Source organism: Mastacembelus armatus, chromosome 2 (genome assembly GCF_900324485.2).
Source record: "Mastacembelus armatus chromosome 2, fMasArm1.2, whole genome shotgun sequence".
NCBI classification, from domain to species: domain Eukaryota; kingdom Metazoa; phylum Chordata; class Actinopteri; order Synbranchiformes; family Mastacembelidae; genus Mastacembelus; species Mastacembelus armatus.
Window position 1 is genome coordinate 6,680,726 of NC_046634.1, and position 20,641 is coordinate 6,701,366.

The 20,641-nt window shown below is 40.9% G+C and overlaps 4 protein-coding genes across 9 annotated transcripts; 3 read left to right on the forward strand and 1 right to left on the reverse strand.

Annotated features, from left to right (window-relative positions):
* The first annotated feature begins 357 nt into the window (after window positions 1-357).
* gpr180 (G protein-coupled receptor 180) lies at window positions 358-4,858 on the forward strand. The gene is made up of 10 exons (XM_026301730.1): window positions 358-588; window positions 956-1,099; window positions 1,196-1,290; window positions 1,428-1,533; window positions 1,634-1,814; window positions 1,912-1,961; window positions 2,121-2,278; window positions 2,497-2,694; window positions 2,782-2,859; window positions 3,031-4,858. Exons 1-10 carry the CDS (start codon window positions 450-452, stop codon window positions 3,184-3,186), a joined length of 1,305 nt encoding a protein of 434 aa, XP_026157515.1. The 5' UTR covers window positions 358-449; the 3' UTR covers window positions 3,187-4,858.
* Window positions 4,859-5,486: 628 nt separating this feature from the next.
* On the forward strand, window positions 5,487-7,364 carry smim11 (small integral membrane protein 11). 2 transcript variants are annotated; one of them, XM_026302010.1, is made up of 3 exons: window positions 5,487-5,584; window positions 6,345-6,550; window positions 6,917-7,364. In XM_026302010.1, exons 1-2 carry the CDS (start codon window positions 5,570-5,572, stop codon window positions 6,531-6,533), a joined length of 204 nt encoding a protein of 67 aa, XP_026157795.1. In that variant the 5' UTR covers window positions 5,487-5,569; the 3' UTR covers window positions 6,534-6,550; window positions 6,917-7,364. The 2 variants fall into 2 exon arrangements, with proteins under 2 accessions (XP_026157795.1, XP_026157796.1); XM_026302011.1 differs by having other exon boundaries at window positions 7,089-7,364.
* Window positions 7,365-7,454: 90 nt separating this feature from the next.
* Window positions 7,455-14,178, forward strand: slc19a1 (solute carrier family 19 member 1). Its single transcript, XM_026302009.1, has 6 exons — window positions 7,455-7,749; window positions 8,861-9,249; window positions 9,822-10,599; window positions 11,234-11,426; window positions 11,792-11,933; window positions 12,629-14,178. The coding sequence occupies exons 2-6, from the start codon at window positions 8,953-8,955 to the stop codon at window positions 12,827-12,829; spliced, it is 1,611 nt and encodes a 536-aa protein (XP_026157794.1). The 5' UTR covers window positions 7,455-7,749; window positions 8,861-8,952; the 3' UTR covers window positions 12,830-14,178.
* A 989-nt stretch (window positions 14,179-15,167) lies between these two features.
* Window positions 15,168-20,052, reverse strand: LOC113127560 (uncharacterized). 5 transcript variants are annotated; one of them, XM_026302247.2, is made up of 12 exons: window positions 19,834-20,052; window positions 19,620-19,738; window positions 18,554-18,706; window positions 18,296-18,421; window positions 18,022-18,185; window positions 17,690-17,786; window positions 17,492-17,587; window positions 17,371-17,391; window positions 17,049-17,069; window positions 16,922-16,948; window positions 16,727-16,780; window positions 15,176-16,556 (listed from the first exon to the last, which is right to left on the reverse strand). In XM_026302247.2, the coding sequence occupies exons 2-12, from the start codon at window positions 19,666-19,668 to the stop codon at window positions 16,537-16,539; spliced, it is 828 nt and encodes a 275-aa protein (XP_026158032.1). In that variant the 5' UTR covers window positions 19,669-19,738; window positions 19,834-20,052; the 3' UTR covers window positions 15,176-16,536. The 5 variants fall into 5 exon arrangements, with proteins under 5 accessions (XP_026158035.1, XP_026158034.1, XP_026158033.1 ...); XM_026302250.1 differs by having other exon boundaries at window positions 15,168-16,556; window positions 16,727-16,777; window positions 17,517-17,587; window positions 19,620-20,052; XM_026302249.1 differs by having other exon boundaries at window positions 15,168-16,556; window positions 17,517-17,587; window positions 19,620-20,052.
* Between the last annotated feature and the right edge of the window lie 589 nt (window positions 20,053-20,641).

A 20,641-nucleotide genomic window follows, 5' to 3' on the forward strand; every position in this document is an offset into this window, starting at 1 on the left:
ACTTTGTTTTCGCCCTCATTAAACAACTCAGATTTAGCCTGGGAACCATTGGAATAAACAACTTTTTGTACATAAAACACACTGTTTTCCCGCTAATGCATTGGTATTAACTGTGCAATGACTTGAAATATAATTATAATTATATAATATTATATAATTATAATCTGTGTTCATTTTGTTCATAATACTTAACTACATTTTAGTACTACAGACACTACAACTTCAGTTTTATAGCAAATTAAATTATAAAAATATCGTTAGTGTATTCTATACATCGTGTTTTTTCATCTTTTAAAGCTTTTATTTTAATACTGATCAACTGCACTTCCGGCGTATCTGGGCTAACTTTGGCTAGCTTAACGCAGCTGCTTTACTTCTGGCTTCGTGGCTCATTGAATCGATTAGCTAACGTTTATCTATCGATAACGTTAAAGTGCACCAAAGAAAAGATGTCGTATGCATTAGCCACACTTGTAGCTGCTGTGCTACTCGGCTCGGAGGCGTTTGGCAAAACGGTAACGGGACTTTTTAAGAGCGAAGCTGCGAGACAGCAGATCGGCCAGTTCGTCACTAAATTCATGTACCAAGGTAACGATGCTGCTAACGTGTCACTCCTAGCTCCTATTTATTATTTATATGGCGAGGGGACTGTGTTTATACAGTTTCTGTTTCGTTTTCTATCCTTTTTATTTGTGGTATAATTAGGTGGCATGTCGTTGTCTTTATCTGAGAATGACGTGTAACATCACTTTAAATGATGTCCGTAATTCTCCCAGCCTCCTCCGGTAGGAGATGTGTATTTCCAATGCTCAGTCTCTATCTCATTTGCTGCCATCCCCTACTTGCCTGCAGCAAATGACATAAACGTCGGTACAAAAGGAAAAGTGGTCAGCACTGTCATCTTTTTCACCGCTCATTGACCCAGACCCTTCCCTGGTCTCTTTCTTTTGTGTAGGAGATAACGGTCTGTTGGTCTGCCGGCTGGACAACCCTGCTCTGGCTGTGGAGAAGGAGTCCAGACTGCTGCTGTATCAGGATATGGACTCTGACCTGGACAACCTCAGCTGCCCTGACAGGCTCTCCAGAGCCCAGTTGACTAGTAAGGACACAAATGTTGACTTTTTATGTGATGGTGTGTTCGTACTGATAGATTCTTCAGAGTCCTCTCTCTGTCCTCTTCCTCCTCCTGCTTCAGTTTCTCTCAGTCGAGAAGAACACAACCAGACGATCCCACGTCAGTCCTCACCCACAGCCTGGCAGTTCCTGTATGCTGACAGATACACATGTCAGGTGTGTTCTCATCTAAAAGGAGGGGAATAGTCGGTTATAATACATCGAGTGGTGTCATTCATACATCACACACACTCAAACTGTAATAACTTTATAATCTCTTCAGTTATGTCTTTGTTTCCTGTCTGTCCCTTCAGGAAAGTGCAGTGATTCCGTCTCATGCTGATCTCAGTTTTACTGTTTTGCTGTTCAACACTGACTCAGCTGGAAATCCTCTGGAGCACTTCAGTGCAGAGGAGGCAGGTCAGCTTCACTAAGCTTGGTGATACAGTTTAGGTTCATTAGCTTATTCTGTGTTGAAAATGTGACCTAGTGTGTTGCATTTTATTTTTCCATCCCTCAGGTCTCCACAGTTTTTACTTCCTCTTGCTGCTGGCCTACTTTATAGCATCCTGCATCTACATCCAGCCTCTGTACCAGGCTCTGAGGAAAGGAGGCCCCATGCACACTGTCCTTAAAGTACTGACCACAGCGCTGCTACTACAGGTCTGCTCTGCTCTCTGCAACTACATCCACTTAGCCAGGTAGATACAGTAGGAACTGACACATCCACCACACAGTGTGAAATCCAGCAGCATGCACTGGTTTCCAACATGGTTCCTATTTCCTTCTCTTGTTCAGGTATTCTCGAGATGGTGTTGGTATCCCTCTGATGGGCAGCCTGGCAGAGTGTATGTCACCATATGTTTTCTTCCATCTGTGTTCATACCTCTTTGATAAGAGTAAAGGGACCTTCTCTGATTAGTTTCAGATTTATTTGTGCACAGACAGGAGAATAATTAATTACATATCATTTACACTTCTCTCTTTTGGTTCCTGTCCCGGTACAGTCTGGGATATGGTGTCCCAGGTGTCCATGCTGTACATGCTACTGAGTCTGTGTATGGGCTGGACTCTGAGTCGGGGCAGGAAGCCTCAGTCCAGACCACTGCAATGGGAACAGTCTCCGGCCTCCACGGCTGTTGCTGTTGGTGGAGTTATTACACAGGTACACTGGACTATGCTGATATGAAGTTAATAACTGGGAGTCCTAACTGGGACAAATCTCAGATGAAAGTCAGAATTTTGAGACATGTTATAGTTTGGGTATTTATTATGAATACAGTCACATCAACCAGTGGTTTTAAAATAAATCTCTGAGTATCAGAAACCTTCAGGAGTCAGCTGATCATAGCAGAGCTCTTAAGATGAATCTGTGTCATTTAGGGAGTGCTGCTGCTGTGGGAGCAGTATTCAGAGTCTGAGAGTGAACATCACAGCTACCACGCGCAGCAGAGCCTGGCAGGTCTCCTCCTCATGGCTCTGAGAGTGGGCCTGGCCCTCCTGCTCGCTTCTGTCCTCTACCAGATCATCTCCACTGAGAGGAGCACCCTGAAGAGAGACTTCTACCTCAGCTTCGCCAAGGTAAACTGCAGCATCCACTGAAACTGCCTTTCAACCAGCAAATAGGCACCCACTGCTCTTCATGTTGTCATGTGATATTTCTTTCAGGGATGCTTCCTGTGGTTCCTGTGTCACCCCGTCCTCTTCCTAATGTCTGTCATCTTCAACGAGCACCAGAGGGAGAAGGTTTGTAGCCACAGAGATGCAGCATTTTAGCAAAGCACTGCTAATCAGTGTGTTTGAGTTGGAGGTCTTAGGAAATGGCAGTATGATGAAGGTTTAGAGATGTTCAAGGTCAGTGCAGTTTAGAATCCACTTGTTGTGTATAAGTATCTACCTTGTGTTCCTTCCCTGTAGGTGGTGACTATCGGTGTGATCCTCTGCCAGTCCATCTCCATGGTGATCCTCTACCAGCTCTTCCTGTCTCGCTCTCTCTACTGGGAGGTGTCTTCTCTCTCATCTGTGTCACTGCCACTCACCATGTCCAGGACAAACAACCGGGGGCGCTACTGAGCACATCCGGTGTCGCGCTTTACCTGATGATGATGGCAGGAGGACAGCATGCTGAGGCTTCTCGTGCCCCGTCTGAGGAGAGAGACTTTCTGAGCATGAAGAAGATGCAGAGAAGATCAGAAGTGCTGTAACACTTCAGGGACAGTTCTCCTTTGGTGTTTGCTGGGAGAATAATAATGGCCCACTAGTAAACAGTTTCCCACGGAACAAGAGTTTGGGCCACAGATGATATTTACAGCAACACCCTACCTCTAGTGACAAATGACTTTGACTTAATATTGATAAGTAAGAGGAAACGTTCTTTTACACAGAACACTCTGGTGAATAGACACAAGGCTTTAAGTGGTGACATGTCCTAACTAATCGCCAAAGAACTTTGAAATGAAAGGAAGACAAGGACAAATGAAGACAGATCACCAACATCAAGATTTTAAAGATGCATCTGCTGCTGAGGTTGATGCCAGTGCACAGGGCGAGTTTGGTTTTTGGACCTCTAGGATCACTTTGTGAACAGGTTCATTGTTGTGTGAACAGGACACAAAGGAAAATGATAATTACACAATAGTGGAACTGTGGATTAACTAAAGGAAAATGCAGCACACAGGGTTTAGCTCTGGTTTTAGGTTTAGGGATTTAGTTTATCACAAAATACTAGAAGCATCTTCGTCATTGAACTAGCCTTGGATCATATTGCCAAAGAGGTAGCTCATAAGAAAACAACAAAAGATGTTCTGTCTTAAAGGATTAGGCTGGTGTTGTTCGATAATTTTCCTATTGTCAACAAATGCTGTCACAGTTGAAGATGGAAATACTGAGCAAAATGTTTGGACCGATCCAGGCGAACAACAATGATTCAGAGATTTAATTTTGTCTTTACATATCCAAAGTGATGAATACGAGCCAAAAGCCCAGTGTGTGTTCTTTGTACACCACAGTCTTGACTTTAGGAGCTGACAGCATGAGAGGGCTCAACCTTTGCATTCATATAAACTGTATGTAGCTAGATACACTTATTTTTACTTTAATGTAAAAAATGGATCAGGAGAAACATTCCTTCAGAATCAGTTTTTGTAAATGATTTCAGTGTTTTGTTATATGTAATTATATTTAAAGTGCTGATAATTCTTCTCAATCTTCAGTTTATTTTTTCTTATTTACTTTATTAATCACTTCTTCAAGCCAGAACAAATGTGTTGCCTGTTTGCTCATACAGTCCAAGCTTAACTCAAGCCTCCAGTAAACAAACGCCTGCTGAGTTCCCTTCTTAGATCACATACAGCTTTGCCAACCCTTTCTACTGATGAAGATCGGAGATGTAGCTGAAATACATTTGTGTGGAGCTGTGAGCTCTGACAGACATATAGAGGACAATCCCTTCAGTTTAGCAGTGGTCAGAAACTCCACAGCACACCTTTTTGGATTTGTTTTTTGTCAAAGACTTGCATGGTCAGGATGCGCTTTTATGCTCAACTGTATAAAACAACACACACTGTTCCCCTTATAATAAATTTAAATAAATGTATGCCACAAGCCTCTAGTAAGTTATTATAGGCTTTCAGGTCGTTGTGCTGAGCCATTGGGCCAAGACAAGTTTCAGTTATCCACCTTGGTTATACTTGGAGTTATACTTGAATATGTTTATTATTTTCTCCTAGTTAGTTACAGTGAATTTTATTCATTTTATTAGTCATATCTTTTTTGTAATATTCCATTACATGTATTTATTTTCTGTAACCTGTGGATATTTGGGACCTGTGACAGCTGTAGAGTGGTACCAAATAAACAAACGTCTTCATTCTGTTGCGATTCTTACTGCTGGATACAGGATCAGAGCATGAAACACCTGTAATATTCTACCAAAAGACTTTATATCGACGACTATCTGAATTATTATATTTTTATGTTCAATTGATGCAAAATGATCATCTTGTCTTTGTCACGACTCACTAGAAAATGTGCATTTGTTTATTTTTTCCTCTTTGTAACTACTCGAATCTCGAACCTTCGTGACTTATGATGCATTCAGGGGATATAGGCATAAATCACAGGCACAGACTATAAAGAAATTAACCTCAAAAAATGCATTTCACCGTATCTTTCACACGGGATAAATACATACATATATATGTGTGTATAAATGTACATATATACATGCAGCTGTATGCTGTATATTAAGGCTACTGTGATTGATTAGCGCTATGCGGTTAATGATTGCTTTGCCGACGACTTGATTTGCCTTATCAACCATGAACGCATCACAGATTACATATAACAGCCTGCATTTTGATTGGCTCGTCAGGATAAGCCCCGCCTTCTTCAGAGGAGCATTAGGTCTGTGTGACCGTCAGAGTAGGGAAGAAGTATCAACGCGACAGAAGCTAAAATGATCAACTTTAAGGTAAATGATCAGATGTGTTATTTTTATCTGCCTCATGCATCAGCTGTTTTTAGTTCCGTAGCTGTCTCGTATTCTGATGAGTTGAAGTAAAGGCTAACTGTTACTAGCATAATGCTAACGTTAGTATTGCTGGGCAGGGATTCTGTCACAAGTGCTATAAGCATCATATTTATAATGTGAACATGTGTCATTTGAAGGATATGATGTATGCCGAATGGAGGAGTGACCTTTGTTGATTAGGGATATGTGTTGGAACAGTACGTAGTTTGTGTTTTTTGTGTGTGGTGCGATATCGATGCTTTAAAATAGATATTATTCAGTGACGTTTGGCAAAAAAACATTGAGTGCGCATAACCAACTACAAGCCCCCAGTGCAGATGGTGTGCAGCTGCTTCGCTCTTTCACACACCTCCACGCCTGTCTGTGACCAGATTAACTCCCACCTCCAAACCGAGACAGCTGGGGCTAAGACTGTAGGGGGAAGCCACATCTCCAGAGTCCAGGACTGTTCTAGAGCTTTCCTTTGCCTTAGTTTATTTCTTACTGAGCAGTCTCAAAAAGTAAACTCTGTGTACTCAAGACTGGAGAAAAAGTTGCTTTTCTGAGTGTTTAAATTATGACTGAAATTAAAGGCAAAAATAATCAAACACAGCCAGAACAGCTCTGGCCACCATAGAAGTGTATTTGGGACTGAATAGTTGTGTTGAGACACAGATGACAACAGAAAACAACCTTAAACCTAAACTCTGTCTGTTGTCAGGCTCTGGAAAACGTCCCTCTCCTCCTGTACATCCTGGCCCTGAAGACGCTGCTGCTGTGTTTGGCGTTTGCAGGGGTGAAAATCTACCAGAGTAAGAAAGCTGAGGAGGCCCTGAAGAAGCAGCAGGCTGAGAAGAGGAGGCTGGCTCAGCAGACGCAGGAACTCCTCGACAACCTGAAGGAAGACTGAGGAGCTGCTGTACCCAGGTACTGCACCGGACCAGGTCACCAAACACTCATTACACTTTAGTGCATTCATTTCAATTAGCCCCCAGTCCTTCAAATCCTTCAAACAGATTATAAAACTGCACAGCCAGTCATTTACCACCAAGTGTTTCACCTCCTTTGTATAACATTCAGAACCTGCTTCTATCCTGTAGCATCAACATGTAATATACATGTAATATATATTAGCTAGACTCTCCTCTCTGTGGTCCCTTTCAAAATATCCGTTTGCAGTGATAAATTACTAGGTGGATAAATTCTTAATGTCTGGCAAATCAGTTGCATTGACAACTTACTGATCATGGTTCAAGTCCCTAACATACTGTATGTGTCTGCTCTGTCCTCCAGGGAAATATGTTTCTGACCTGAGGGATGTGAAACTGTTGGCAAATGGAGGATTTTGCTCTGCTTCAGGACATTATTTCTGCTTCCTGTGCCAGGACTCTTAACTCACATCATTTTTTTATATATGTTGTGAAAATGTGTGACTGAACCAGATTTTTATGAAATGAATTTGCAGCTGAAACCACATGGACTTCTGAAGTGAGACTGTTTTGTCTGTGAAGTGGAGACGACCTCAGTTTGAAGAAACACATCAGGCTCAGCATCAGCCTGTCGTCTGCCAAACGTCTGCTCCTTCCCCTCACGTCACCTGCCTCATTTCTACTCTGCCGTTGTCATCCTGAGAACATCACTTCAATACATTTCACTTTCTATATCATTAATATGAGAAATAGTAAGATTGTACTGTGTCGAATCTTATTTATATAAATGCAGCATCATATTTATTCTGTAATTCTTCTACTTTGTGAATCTTAGAAACTTTGTGTTCTCCAAAAGAGTTAGTCTTTAGCTTCTGTGGTATCTCTGTGCTGGATGTAAACACTTCACACACGTTAACAGGAAGCAGCAGATCTCTGTGTAATGTAGATATAGGCAGGGGAGACAAATGAAGGAAATACTGAAGTTAAAGTCAGATCAGCCCGCACACACACAACATCTGAGTCAAGACTGAGTCAAGACTTTATGAATTCATCACATGCTGCACTTCACAAGGTGGCGGTAATGCGCCGGTATATTGGCTCGCCGAGCGTCACAAAGCGCCAAAGAAAAAGAAAGAAAGCATAAGAGGAACAGGGTCCATCCATGCGGCAGGGACCCGGAGGACAGAGTCTGACACGGTATCTCATTTTCTGCATCTTTACAAACATAGAACTGGTCTGTTCTCAGGGTCTTTTCTATAAATACGATGCTGTGAATGTGCGACAACAACAACAAGAGTGAGTGCAAAGCTGCAGGGTTTTACAGTCCTGTGTCGTTAGCCCCCTCGATAGTCCAAGACAGGCGCTGTCGCAATAACAAACAGGGCAGATAAACAAGTAAACAGCGCAGCCGAGATTTGGTTGCGTGTCATTTGGGTGTGTGTGCGAAGTCCAAGCTCTCAGACAGGGTTTATGGGGGGTTTGAAGTTTGCAGCTCAGTTTGAGATGTTGAAGCCATGTGACAGTCGGGTCTTCTGCCCTTATGCAGGGGCGATCCGGATCAGACTTTTAGGAGCGTTTATACAGGGGTCTATGTGGGGGGACTAAACCCAGCTCTCTCCTTCTCTGTGCTGTCAACCAAACAGAAAACTACCTCCAGTCACACAACCTGTGATCAATAAGCAGTATGAATTGATCCATATTGATTTCTGAGGTCATTGTGATGGGGCATTGGGTTGACTGGAGCAGGGGAGTCAGGTAGTGTCATTGTGACCTCACTTTCTTATCTGAACTTGGTTGTTTTCTTTGGTGGGGAAAGACAAATAACAGATTTCCAGTTATTGAAGGTTTGCTCAGTGTCTGGATTCACTGTCCATAACGTCTCTGTGTAACTGCATAGTCAATATGTGTAATTCCATCATAAAAGCTGTTTGTTAATTAGCCAAATCTCTGTGTTCCCATGTCGGCCGCAGGATCTGCACAGTCCAACTAGTCTGTATGACTGAGAACATTGTTGTCCTTTCAGGTGTGCCATGACGCCACACTCAGCTGCTGGGTGGCTGATATATATATATATATATATATATACATATCAGCGTGGAATGAATCAAAGGTCAATATTTTCTCCTACATGTGAATATCAGCATGTAGCATTTTAACCAACCTGCCTGCACCAAGCCGAATGGTCCGTTCTCACCGTCTCCGTCTTATCTGGGATGAAACGTGACAAGAAGCTTCATTTTGATTCAGGTTTTTAACCCAAACAGGTGTTGATTTTTTTCTTCTTTACATTTTATCCACTCTTTTCAAGGAGGAGGTCGGCAGCTTATTTATCTCAAAACGAGTCCTCACATGGTGATCTGACCTCTGCATCACAGTGTGGTCCACAAACCAGCTGACACGATGGTAGCAGAGGTCACAGCGGGAAGTGGAGATAAATTAGAGGAGGAGAAAGCGATGGACCTGAAAGTTCCCGTGTCTGAAAACACTGAAAGACATGAAGACGGAGACATGGCCGTCTGTGCTTCTGAGGCAGTGACTCCCAGTGAGGACCCAACAGAGGAAAGCAGGGAACCCATAAAATGGGAGTGGGCTGTGATATTCCTGTGTTTTTATGGGTTTATGTCATCAATAAAGCCTGGGGAGCCCTTCATCACACCGTATCTGCTGAGCCCTGAGAAAAACTTCACCAGGGAACAGGTTAGTGCCGTGCTCTGACTGAATATCTACATAGAGTGGAAGTGAATATTGGCAGAGAGGCTGAAAGTTAAAATCTACAACTGTTTTACACGTTTTCCTCCATGCAGTTAAACACTGATTCCTCAGTGCAATTACTAGGTTGCCTGTGGGGAGTTTGCTGATCCGTCTTACTGTGGTCAAAGTTCACATTCCCTCAAACAGTGAGTTCAGTAGGTTCAGGTTTTGTTAGTGAGGAATGGTGTTTTCAGTGGACTGTGATTTGCTTGCCTGTTTTTTTTTTTTTTAACTTACAATGACCGGTCTCTGTTTTTGTGAAATGTCAGCCCAGTTTGACAACTGAGGAGCAGTGTATATATGAAAAGAATAGGATAAGCCTACACAGCTATAGGTAGTTTTTTTTATTTTTTTCATTTTCCTAAATAATACTGATGAGGATGACAATCTTTTGATCCGATGAGTGTGATTGTGAGAAAGCTGTAGTCCTACACTCTTTGTTGATGTTTGTTTTAAAGACAGTCTGTATGAAATGATTATTTTGACTACTGATTTGATCGACTTTACTGTCTTTCCAGGTGACCAATGAGATTACCCCTGTTCTGACATACTCCTACATGGCCGTGCTGGTGCCTGCCTTCCTGCTGACCGACCTGCTGCGCTATAAGCCAGTGCTGATCATCCAGGGCATCAGTCAGGTGGTCATCTGGCTTATCCTGCTTCTGGGCACTAACCTCATCGAGATGCAGTTCATGGAGTTCTTCTACGGTATCACTATGGCCTGCCGTGTGGCCTACTCCTCTTACATCTTCTCCCTGGTCAGCCCAGTCCTCTACCAGCGTGTGGCCGGATACTCGCGGTCCTCTGTCCTCTTGGGGGTGTTCACCAGCTCGGTGCTGGGTCAGCTCTGCATTTCTCTAGGCAACATGAGATTCTACACCCTCAGTGCTGTATCTCTGGGTTTCGTCAGCTTTGGTTTGCTGCTCGCGATGTGGCTGCCATGGCCTAAACGCTCCATGTTCTTCAATCGGATGAAGAATCAGGAGCAAAGGGAACTGGCTGCAACGGGGGCCACCAAATCAGAACTTGACCAAATGAACCCCAAAGCCAGCAGGTTGCCCCCCCCCGCCTCCACATGCTCGGCATCATGCTGGAAGGATTCTGTGCTTGTGCAGATGCTGCTGGAGGTGAGAAACCTCGTGAGGAGGCCCAACCTCAGGCTCTGGTCCCTGTGGTGGGTGTTCAACTCCACTGGGTACTACCTGGTGTTGTTCTACGTACACATCCTGTGGAACAAAGTCACTGACAACAAGACAGTTTACAACGGCGGAGTGGAGGCTGCTTCTACCTTACTGAGTGAGACACATTTGTTATTACAGAATGTAGTTTTCACAACAATAGTCTAGTGTGAAAAAGTCTGATATGAATTTGGGTAAAAGTTGATTTTTAAAAAAAAAAGCCAAAGAATTACCTTGTGTTGTGATAATTTAGTTCCATTTCATTCATGACAAATTGTACAACATTAGTATCATTATTTGTTGTTGTGTTGTGTGCAGTTGTTGTTTGAACAGTGCCAGAGTTCATGTTAATCAGGCCACTGAAATCTTTCTGGGCAAAAACTGTAATTGCAGGAGGAAGAACATTAGATAATACATTTTTTGAGATTTCCATTCATATAAATCATGTGGACTGTAAACTGATAGAACTTTACAGTCTCATGTACCAACATCTCCAAGTTTGGTCAGATCCAGACACAAATCTGGAAAAAGCATCACATTCACACACCCTGAGCAACAGATGAAAACAACACTGGTACCAGTTTTATTGGTATGTTGCCAAACTGCACCTGATAGCATGTCTGTGATAAGGAGAGATGATGCTTCCTCGTAGTGCTGGTTACAAAGATCAATTCGCTTTGAATATACTGATACAAATCTGCCCTGAAAGAAGTTATTATGTTGAAGGTAAAAAAGAATGAATGATGTTTCAGGTGCAGCAACTTCCTTCATGGCTGGTTTTGTGAAAATTCGGTGGAACGTCTGGTCAGAGCTGGTCATCGGTGTCATCACGGCAGTGCAGGCAGGTCTGCTGCTGCTTATGGGCACCACAGGAAACATCTGGGTGTGCTACGTCGCCTACATCCTCTTCAGGGGATTTTACCAGTTCCTGGTCCCTATTGCCACGTGAGTGCACAATATCATGTATTTTTCTGCCTGGTAATGTTCTGCTGAAACAGCTGTTTTCTTAAACCCAAGTTGAAACTCAGAAGAAGGATGTGAGATTCACCAAAACAATAACAGCTCAGGGCGTTCGATCATGTAAAAGCTGAGAACTAACCTGATTTTGCTTTTGACAGTTCTAGGATTTGAAATGTTTCATCATTGACCTTATATTTACATTATTGTAAATTGACTTTTATTGGGTTTTTGGTTGTTGGTCAGTCAAAACTTGACATTCGAGGTTAACTTGGCCACTAGGATACTGTGATGGGCTGATGAATCCAGAGTGTTGTACTCATCAATCTGTTCTATGGTGATTTTCCACTCAGGTTCCAGATAGCCTCATCACTCACTAAGGAGCTCTGTGCCCTTGTGTTTGGCATCAACACCTTCTTGGGCACCATACTGAAGACCATCATCAACTTGATATTTTCAGACAAGAGGGGCCTGGCGATGGATGTGCACTCTCAGGTAAAACATTACACATACATTTAGCAGGTTGTACAGGCTTCATACACAGACACTGGCAGCTTTGCTCATAGAGCTTTGTCTGTGGCATACCGTCTTCAGGGGAAGTCACGTGACTCTCCATGAATATATTATTGTTGCAATCATCTGAGCAGGGGGATCTACAGGAGACTGTGTCCAACAGGTGCAGCATTAATTGCTGTTTCGGTTGCAGTGGTTATGGAATGAGGCATCGAAAACATTTGACTTTTTTAGCTACGGCGTCTGTGTGTGAATTGGACATTTTTTCTTAATATTTAATTTATTTGGGTGCACCAGCGCGAGTGTCTCTTGAGTTCTGATGCTCTTGTTAAAAGCTCAGTGAATAAATCAGCTTTGCATTTTTAGCTGTTGCTGCAGTTTGGCCGACACGATTAATTATAACATCTCCCTACATCGACTTCCTTTGCAATGACTGGAAAATTAGCACCACCAACTGGTTATCTTAACCAACCAGCTCCTAATATTAACTTACCAGTAGCGGATGGAGACGCGTTATTTGAATTTCTGGACGTTCAGCTAAAATCTGCACAACGTTTGGATGAAACCAGGCTGTTCAGCATCAGCACAGCAAGTGGTAGGTTTGTCCCCTGACATGCAGAAATTGTCGTCATGGCAGAGTATCTGATTGAAGTTACATTTCTTTCCTCCTTTCACAGTTCAAGGTGTACTTCATTTACTTCACCCTTCTTACCGTCACCTACTTTGCCTGTGCGGCTGTGGTCATCTACCGTCACCATAGAAACCAGCCACAAGGAGGAGGCACTGCCAGCGACCCGGAGTTGCCTGCAGAGCTAAGCGCTGCGGCACTGAGTTCAGAGGATGAACTCTTGTCTAACAGCAAAAGTGCCAAGGTTTAAAATCAAGATTTCACCATTTCACAGTTCTTCATCACAATCTTAGCTGCAGCTCAGCGTTTGACTCATTTTAACCGTCTGATGCTGCTGCAGTGTTGTTAGCTGTTAGCTGCTGTCAAAGTGCCTCATCTGCTACGTAAAGTCAGATGGCTGCACAGTTTTCTGTTTCTTTTGACCATCACATGAAATTCACTGTAGCTGTAACAAAGTTATCAGGTCCTTCTCTTTTCTTTAAAACTCAAGCACTATGTTATAATATTATGGAATGGGATTTTACTTTTAAAGGGGGACCAATAACTGAGCTTTCCTTTTTTTTTTTTTTTTTTTTTTTTTTGTACATCAGTAACATGATGCTGAACTGTCCTCTTTCTTTCAGTGGCAGTGGGTTTCCCTTCAAAATACACAGATCAGCCACAACATTAAGACCACCTGCCTAATGCTGTGTACACAGGAGTCAGTTCATATCACTCTGCACTGTGTCACTGTGTAACTTCTGTGGATCCGGTTGCTTCCACAGAGCAGGTCATAATGTTAGGGCTGATTGATGTACTACAAATGACTTTAGAGAGGGCTGCATTTTGAGACGTTGTGGCACAGATCATGTACATTAGTGCTGTTTGAGCAGAAAGTGACCACATCAGTATGATAGGTTTTTATTTCATATCTTGGGAATCACATTGTTCTAAAATCAGATCATGAAATGTATCGCCTCCTGACTCTGTCGGTTTGATTTGTAATGGTGAACTGCACATTTTATGCAGTGTTTTTCAGATTTCGTTTTTTTTAATGATTCATGGTTGTTTCTTTCTGCCAGGGTATTTGACACAGGATACAGAAAGTGTTACATAGGAGAAATCATATGTGAAAGTCATGTTTATAGACAGAGAATTGTCATAATATAACAGAATATGTGGGTAGAACAGTGCGATATTTCTTTTTTCATCTGAATGTCAGTGGTGTCTGTCAGTTTTCTTATCAGATTGTCAGATTATCAAGAAGGGTCGGCTGCTCTTGCCTTCATTATGACTGCAGGATGCACTTGTCTCAGTTCTCTATGAAAACATAGGAATGCAGTGTTATGTGATGGTGATGCAACAGGAACTAGTTCTAAAATGTTTAAAGTTGTGAAAATGCTTAAAAAGCAAACAGAAAAGGTGATTAAAAAATAGTTTCTTACATCTCAGTAGTTTGAGTTTACTGAGTTCTGACTTGGATTATTGCACACTGAATGTATTACTTTGGTTTTTGAATCAACACATTGCTGAAAAATTATGTCACTGTGACCTTGTCTGAATCCTGTAAAAAGGCAAACAGGCTTTTAGTCAGATGTTTATTTTTTTTTTCACAAATAAATTGCATTTGGTGGATTAAAAAGCTTATTGATCGGTTTTTGGGGACTCATAGCTCCATGGCTGTGTCTTATGGTGGAGACTTGTTTGTTTTTAATAAAACTGTTCTGTTGAGTAGGACGGCATGTGAAGAGGCAGCTGTACATTTCAAACTGCACAGGTTCATATAATATATATAATATAATATCAGCACTATAACCTCTGCTGTTTGAAAATGTTGATTTCATGGATTTTTGCAGCTAAAACTCTTTTCACTAGATTTATGTTTCATGATGGCTTAAACAGATGTAGCTTCACACTCCTCAGCACAGTTATACCTGTAAATATAATATTTCTGCATTTAAAGCAGCAGGTTTATCGACACGGTTTTGTATCTGAGTTGTTTAGTCAGCTGCAGTTAAAAACTTGAGCTCTCGGATTGTTTTTCTGCATTTCTCAGTGGGGGTTGGTTCTTCTCTCTGATGTTTCTACAGCTGAGCGGGGTGATGTGATGAACCCCTCTTTAGGATAAATCTAGGTCTTGTAGTCTGGGAACATGGAAACTGGATGTTCAAACGTACGTCTGTAGGTTTAACATCCAAAGTTTCTGATCTGAATTAGTTTCAATGAGAATGTGCTGACACTGACTTGATGATGCAGTGTTTATTCCTGGTCCTTCACCCTGTTTGAGGTTTATTACCCTTGATGAGATGAGATAAACTTTATTAATCCCTGAAGGGATATTTAGATAAGTCTGGTAGTAAAAGTACTAAATAGCAAGAGTAATCAGTAACAGTTCATGTTGTAGTTTAGTTTTTAAAAAAATCCCTGCTGCAGCTGCTTTATGAAAGCAATCTGACATATCAGTCAACCTGTCACTCGCTGCCCTCAAGTGGTTGAGGTTTGGAGTATTATTCTTTTCATCATCTGCAGAAATATTTAGATTTGAAAAGAAGAAAACACAGAAAAAAAAATTGAAGCATACAGGTGTTCACAAAATACAAAAAGCTTAATTTCAGGGTTGATCTTCTGTTGGTTTTATTTAAACATCCACATACTTGTAGGCAGTATGAACTCAAACACTCCAGCAAACCACAGTAAATACAGACCTACAATGGTTTCAGTACTGTAGTGTTTTTTATCAAGTCTCTACACAATTTAAAGATGCTGCCACAAGAGATTTTTGACAGAGGCTTCAGTTAGTGCAGCTCCAAAAACCATGTGGATTTCAAATGATCTTAAAACTCAGGTTTGTATTAGTTGTAATTGCAATAGTGGATTCTATCTTTAAAGGTGTTATCTATGTAACCAAAGGTCTGTTGCTTCAGGCTGTAGTCGGGGAAAAATGAATACAGGTGTTCACAAGAAATAAAAGTAGGCGTAAAACAAACCATGCATAGTATCGGAAAATATACACAAAGTTTCCTTGAGAATTAAAAGCTAAAAAAAAAGATGAAATCTTTAGTTACAAAGATGAAAAGATCTTTAAAATGAGTGTTCTAGATGATTCAGGCATGTAGGAAGGATAACAACATTCAAAGATAAAAAAGAAAAAAACTCAATTCAACATGAAGAAACGTTATTGATTGACCTTTTTTGAGTTTAAAATCCCTCGTATTTTTTTCGGGCACTTGCTACAATGTGTAGCTCAAGTTTTCAACTGCAGCTGACCAATGTAGTAGCTGTTGTTGAAAAGTACAACGACTCCTTTGTTGGCATAGCTCAAACCAAGACAATGGCATCTCTGCTATCAGTTCAGTTTCTCCCCACATTCCAAGCTGCTTTCCGACATTGTGAGGCCACGTGATTTCACACCAGGCTGTAGCCATAGGCCTCAAGTCATCCTGAACTGTTGATTTAATGAGCTTGAGTTATCAGTTAATGTCCGTCACAGGAAAGCCCACCTTGCTGAGCTTCCTGGTATTGTTTCAACATCAGAAACTAACCTCAGAAAGGTGTGAGTTCTGCTTCATGACTAAAAGCTCCTTTTGTTCCACTGCCGTTTTTAAATTACAGACTTTCTGCTTTTTTATCTTACTCTAATTAACTTATTTTCTTTTAAATCTTATTTGTATGTTTCAGTGTGAGAGTAGGTCCCAGCAAATAAATTCACCATGTTCACTGATGTCTCAGATGCCACTTAGTTCATCAAATTAAAGTATTAGTCGCTCGGACTGAGCTCACCTACATTTTTTGCACTGAAAGTTCTGTTAAGGATGAATAATACAGGACACACATACAAATAAAAAATTCACGAAAACATATTGTGCAGTATAACAACTACATGGACTGTTCTCATCACTTCCAGTAAGTCCTGCTGGAGTCCCTAGAACACTTCACGCTGGATCTTGTGGATCCAGGTCCTGCCCTGGCGTTGGATGTCTATGTCATCGGTGTTTCCTCTGACAAATGTCAAAAGGAAACAAGAGTCACACACTGCTGCTAGTCATATAAATTATTAAATAGTGTACAGCTTTAACATCATGGAACCTTAAGACGTTTCTCACACAGTGATTTGTGTCTTTAACAGGATGAAAACTAGAAACAGTGAAGAGTTTTTCCAGTAACGTACCATCTGTTTGTTCCTCCCCCTTATGAGCAGCTGTGCCATTTGATCCAGTTCCTTCTGGAAAATGGACATCTAGATTACAACTTATTAAATGATTATAAAAATTAGAGGTCGACCAAGCCACGTGCTCATCGCCATGAGCACCTCTAATAAAAATCTGGACTAAAATAAGGAAAATGGATAAAAGGTCAAACTTACGGCTCCTCTGAGTGTTCTTCCAGAATTCTGAAGTGGTGGACAACAGGACATTTAGATTAACAGAATATACAGCACAGAAAAAGCAAAGTCTTTTATTACAGACTATCTGTGGAGGTATTTTACTGACCAGCTTCCCAAGGCATGGATGCTGCAGGTAGAGAGTTACAGAAAAAAGGTGTCACTCTTAGGAATATAATGACCAGAATGCAGAAAAATCTCATAAAAGCAAACAAATGCAGTGTACGTGTGTATGTCAGACTAACATCTTCATGTAACAACTCATAAATGGACCATATGCTACAGACAAGCTGATATCCAAACAAAAGCAATGCTCAAAAAATATTATTTCTTAACAAAAAAGTGGCTCATTTATATAAAATGCTATTAAAAAGAAATAACTGTTTTAAATATTTTGTTTGGACCTTTAAGTGCTTTAAAAGACTCCTTACCTTTTTGGAAGAACCACATCCCTGGAGGGAAAAAAGCAGAATGATTAAAATCTCATAAATTAAGGATTCCAGCTAATGCTAACTGCTAATATTGATCCAGAGCAAGTAAAGACAGTAACACCTGATTTGCATCTGTGTGTAAATACCAGCAACAGCACAGCTGACAGCAGACAAATGAAAACGACAACTCCTGCAGTAATTTTTGGATCATCAGATCCTGTAAAATGAGTGAAAATGTTGGCAGATTTATTGTAATTCCTTCTGTCCAGCAGTTTGACTTTGCAGAATTTACCTCAAATGTTTGATGTTGATAACTCACCCGGGGGGTTGGGGATGAACGGGTTGGGGATGGGTTGGCTGCTCTCCTTACTGATTGGATTCTTTATCTCACATATCAGTTTGCTTGAATAGGTTTCCTAGGTGTACAGAGAAGTATCAAGCATTAGATCAAAAGCAGCCATTTATAGACACTGATAACAGACGAGAATGTTAAATGTTCATAAATGATAAACTCATTGGAAACTAGTCAGTAGTTACAAAGAAGAAAAAACAGTGTAATCCAGATTAACTGAGTGCAATATTAGGCCAGTTAAAGATATTTGTACCTATGCATTTGATTTGAGAATTGCATCATTATGCACAATACAGTACCTTTGTAACATTTAGCTGATTAGATGTAGCCTTCACCTTCCCATCTAACATCCATTCGTAGGTAACTGGTTCCATGTCTGCGATGGGACCTCCATCACAGATAAAAGTACAGACGAGCTTCTCAGTATCACACAATAGATCAACAGCAGGTACGGGGACAGGAGCTTATTATTGGAGAAAATCATAATGACACGATCATGATGCAGATTTTCATTTTATGTCCCAAAACTGCTTAAACCTGATGAAGGACACTAAATTTAATTTATCCACTTACAGATGACTGAGAGTTTGATTATAGTGTTCGTTTGGCCGTTGATTACTGCTGTGTACAAGTTACTGTCGTTAGCAACCAGCGCTCTGATTGTCAGCTCTCCACTGGAAATGTTCAGGACACTCCGCTCTTCAAACAAACATGGCCAGTGTTAGCTTCTCAACAGAGGGCTCACAAGTAATTAAATGTGTAACAATTTAGCAGTGACCCATAAAAACACCCAAGGACACTTAAGAAAGACCAGTACTAGTATCAGTATACCTTTGAATTGACGAAAATAAGTAATTTGTGGTTCTGGTTTCTCCCACTGGGCTGCAATGTGAGGGCCCTCCTTCCAAAGGATGCTGATGGGATCAGTCAAAGAGACTGGACTAAGGACAACGTCATCGCCCACCTTCTTGTAGAGTAGGATCTCTGCAAAGACAAAAAAGAAGCTCAGTGCTTTCTGTTCTAAACATCCATTTCCAAAGATTAATTATTTTTTCATTCATTCAGCACGAGGACTTGGTGCTTTCTCTATTTTATATCTATGTCAACTGAATAGCTCTGGGAATTTGGACACATATTTGTCTGCCACTTTAGATATTGTCCTGTCTTCTTCTTCTTCCACAGTACAGTTACTAACTACTATTTTCCTCTTCTATATATTTTAATTCTGTTCCACCATGCTATGTCATACTCTTTTATACTCTATTCTAATGCCGCATTCTGTTCTGTTGTGTCATTTCTATTGTATTATATTCAAATGTCCCTTTTATTGTATTAAACTTTACTCTATTTTGATGTATCTATTCTATATATGACCAATTCTATTCTATTGTTGTTACACTTGCCAACCCATTCTATTCTTTTATGTCCTATTTCTACAGTGTTAATCTACTGTCCTGTGTGCTGTTCTGTTCTACACTGTCCTTTTCTGTTCTCTATAGGTTCTACTTTAGTGTCCTATACTATTCTGTTGAATCCTGTTCTATCCTGTTCTGTGCGTCTTAGTTAAGTTTTCAAATCTATAGATTGATGTTCCATTTTCATAGCTGTTCTATAATAATTTTAACTATGTCTGATTGCTGTTCTATGTTAAACTACAGTATTATACTAGAGATATGACTATAACTCGTCTATGGGGCACATTTCAATTCTTTTCCATCTTAATTCATGACACAGCTCCTCATCCATATGGGGACATATTGATTATCTACAAACTGGGTGGGGCCGTGGCCATAGAAAACCCCAGTGCTGGGACACAACCTGCACATAAATACGGACATGAATAACCCAGGAAAACAAACAAACAAGTAAACAAGTCAGTTAGCGGCAACACACCCACCTTTTTGCGCGGAGACAACGCACAAGAAAACAGACAACAGGATGTACATCTTCACCGATGCCCCCGGTCAGACAGAAATCAGAAAGGACAGGAAGGTCCACACAGCTGCCGTCCTGTAGCTACACAACATGTCAGGGTGAGGGTTAATTAAAAGCTAAGAACATTAGAGGCTAAGTGCGCTAGCTTATAAATAGTTAGCATTAAGTGACGAGACCTGAATCTGTGAAAACACAAGTTCCGCGTTCCCGTGTCCCCGCCTCCACTATGTCTTCACATAAAAACCATCTTTATTCATTTGCTTTTGTCTACATAAAGTCAGGACACGCGTGTCGCTGAACTAACTAGTTATTACAAGTTAACACAGCTAATTTTTTTATTTTTAAAAGCATCAACTTCCCCTGTTCTGACCTCACACCTTTGTGTTCTGCCACCTAGTGTCCAAACTGTGTCACTGCATCCAGAGGACAAAGCACTTGGTGGCTCTTTATTACACTTTGTAATAGAAAACAAAGTATTCAGATCCTTTACTGCAGTAAAAGTAGTAATACCACAGTGTGAAAATAAATACTGTAAATCCCAGTTAAGTAAAAGTGTCTAAGTATTATTAACAAAATGTGCTTCAACTATCAAAAGGAAAAGTTACAGAGAAAAACAGTGTCTGAATGTTAATGCTATCAACTATGATGATTTTGGGTTTAAGGCAGCACGGTGGATTAGTGGTTAGCACTGCTGCCTCACAGCAAGAAGGTTCCTGGATTGAAACCCAGCAGGGGCCTTTCTGTGTGGAGTTTATTCCCTCTGTGTTAATAGTGAACTTAGTTAATACTGGACCAATTTGAGGTAACCTACTTAATAAAAAGTGGATAACTTCATCTATAGTAGTGTGTCATACTCTATAGGATATAATAATGTGCATGTGATGTTTTCCCTTACAGAGTAACACACTAACATCAAATGTTGCCCTTGATTTTCCAGTCTGACTCGTTCAGTCTGGCCCAGATCCCAGAGGGTAACAACATTTT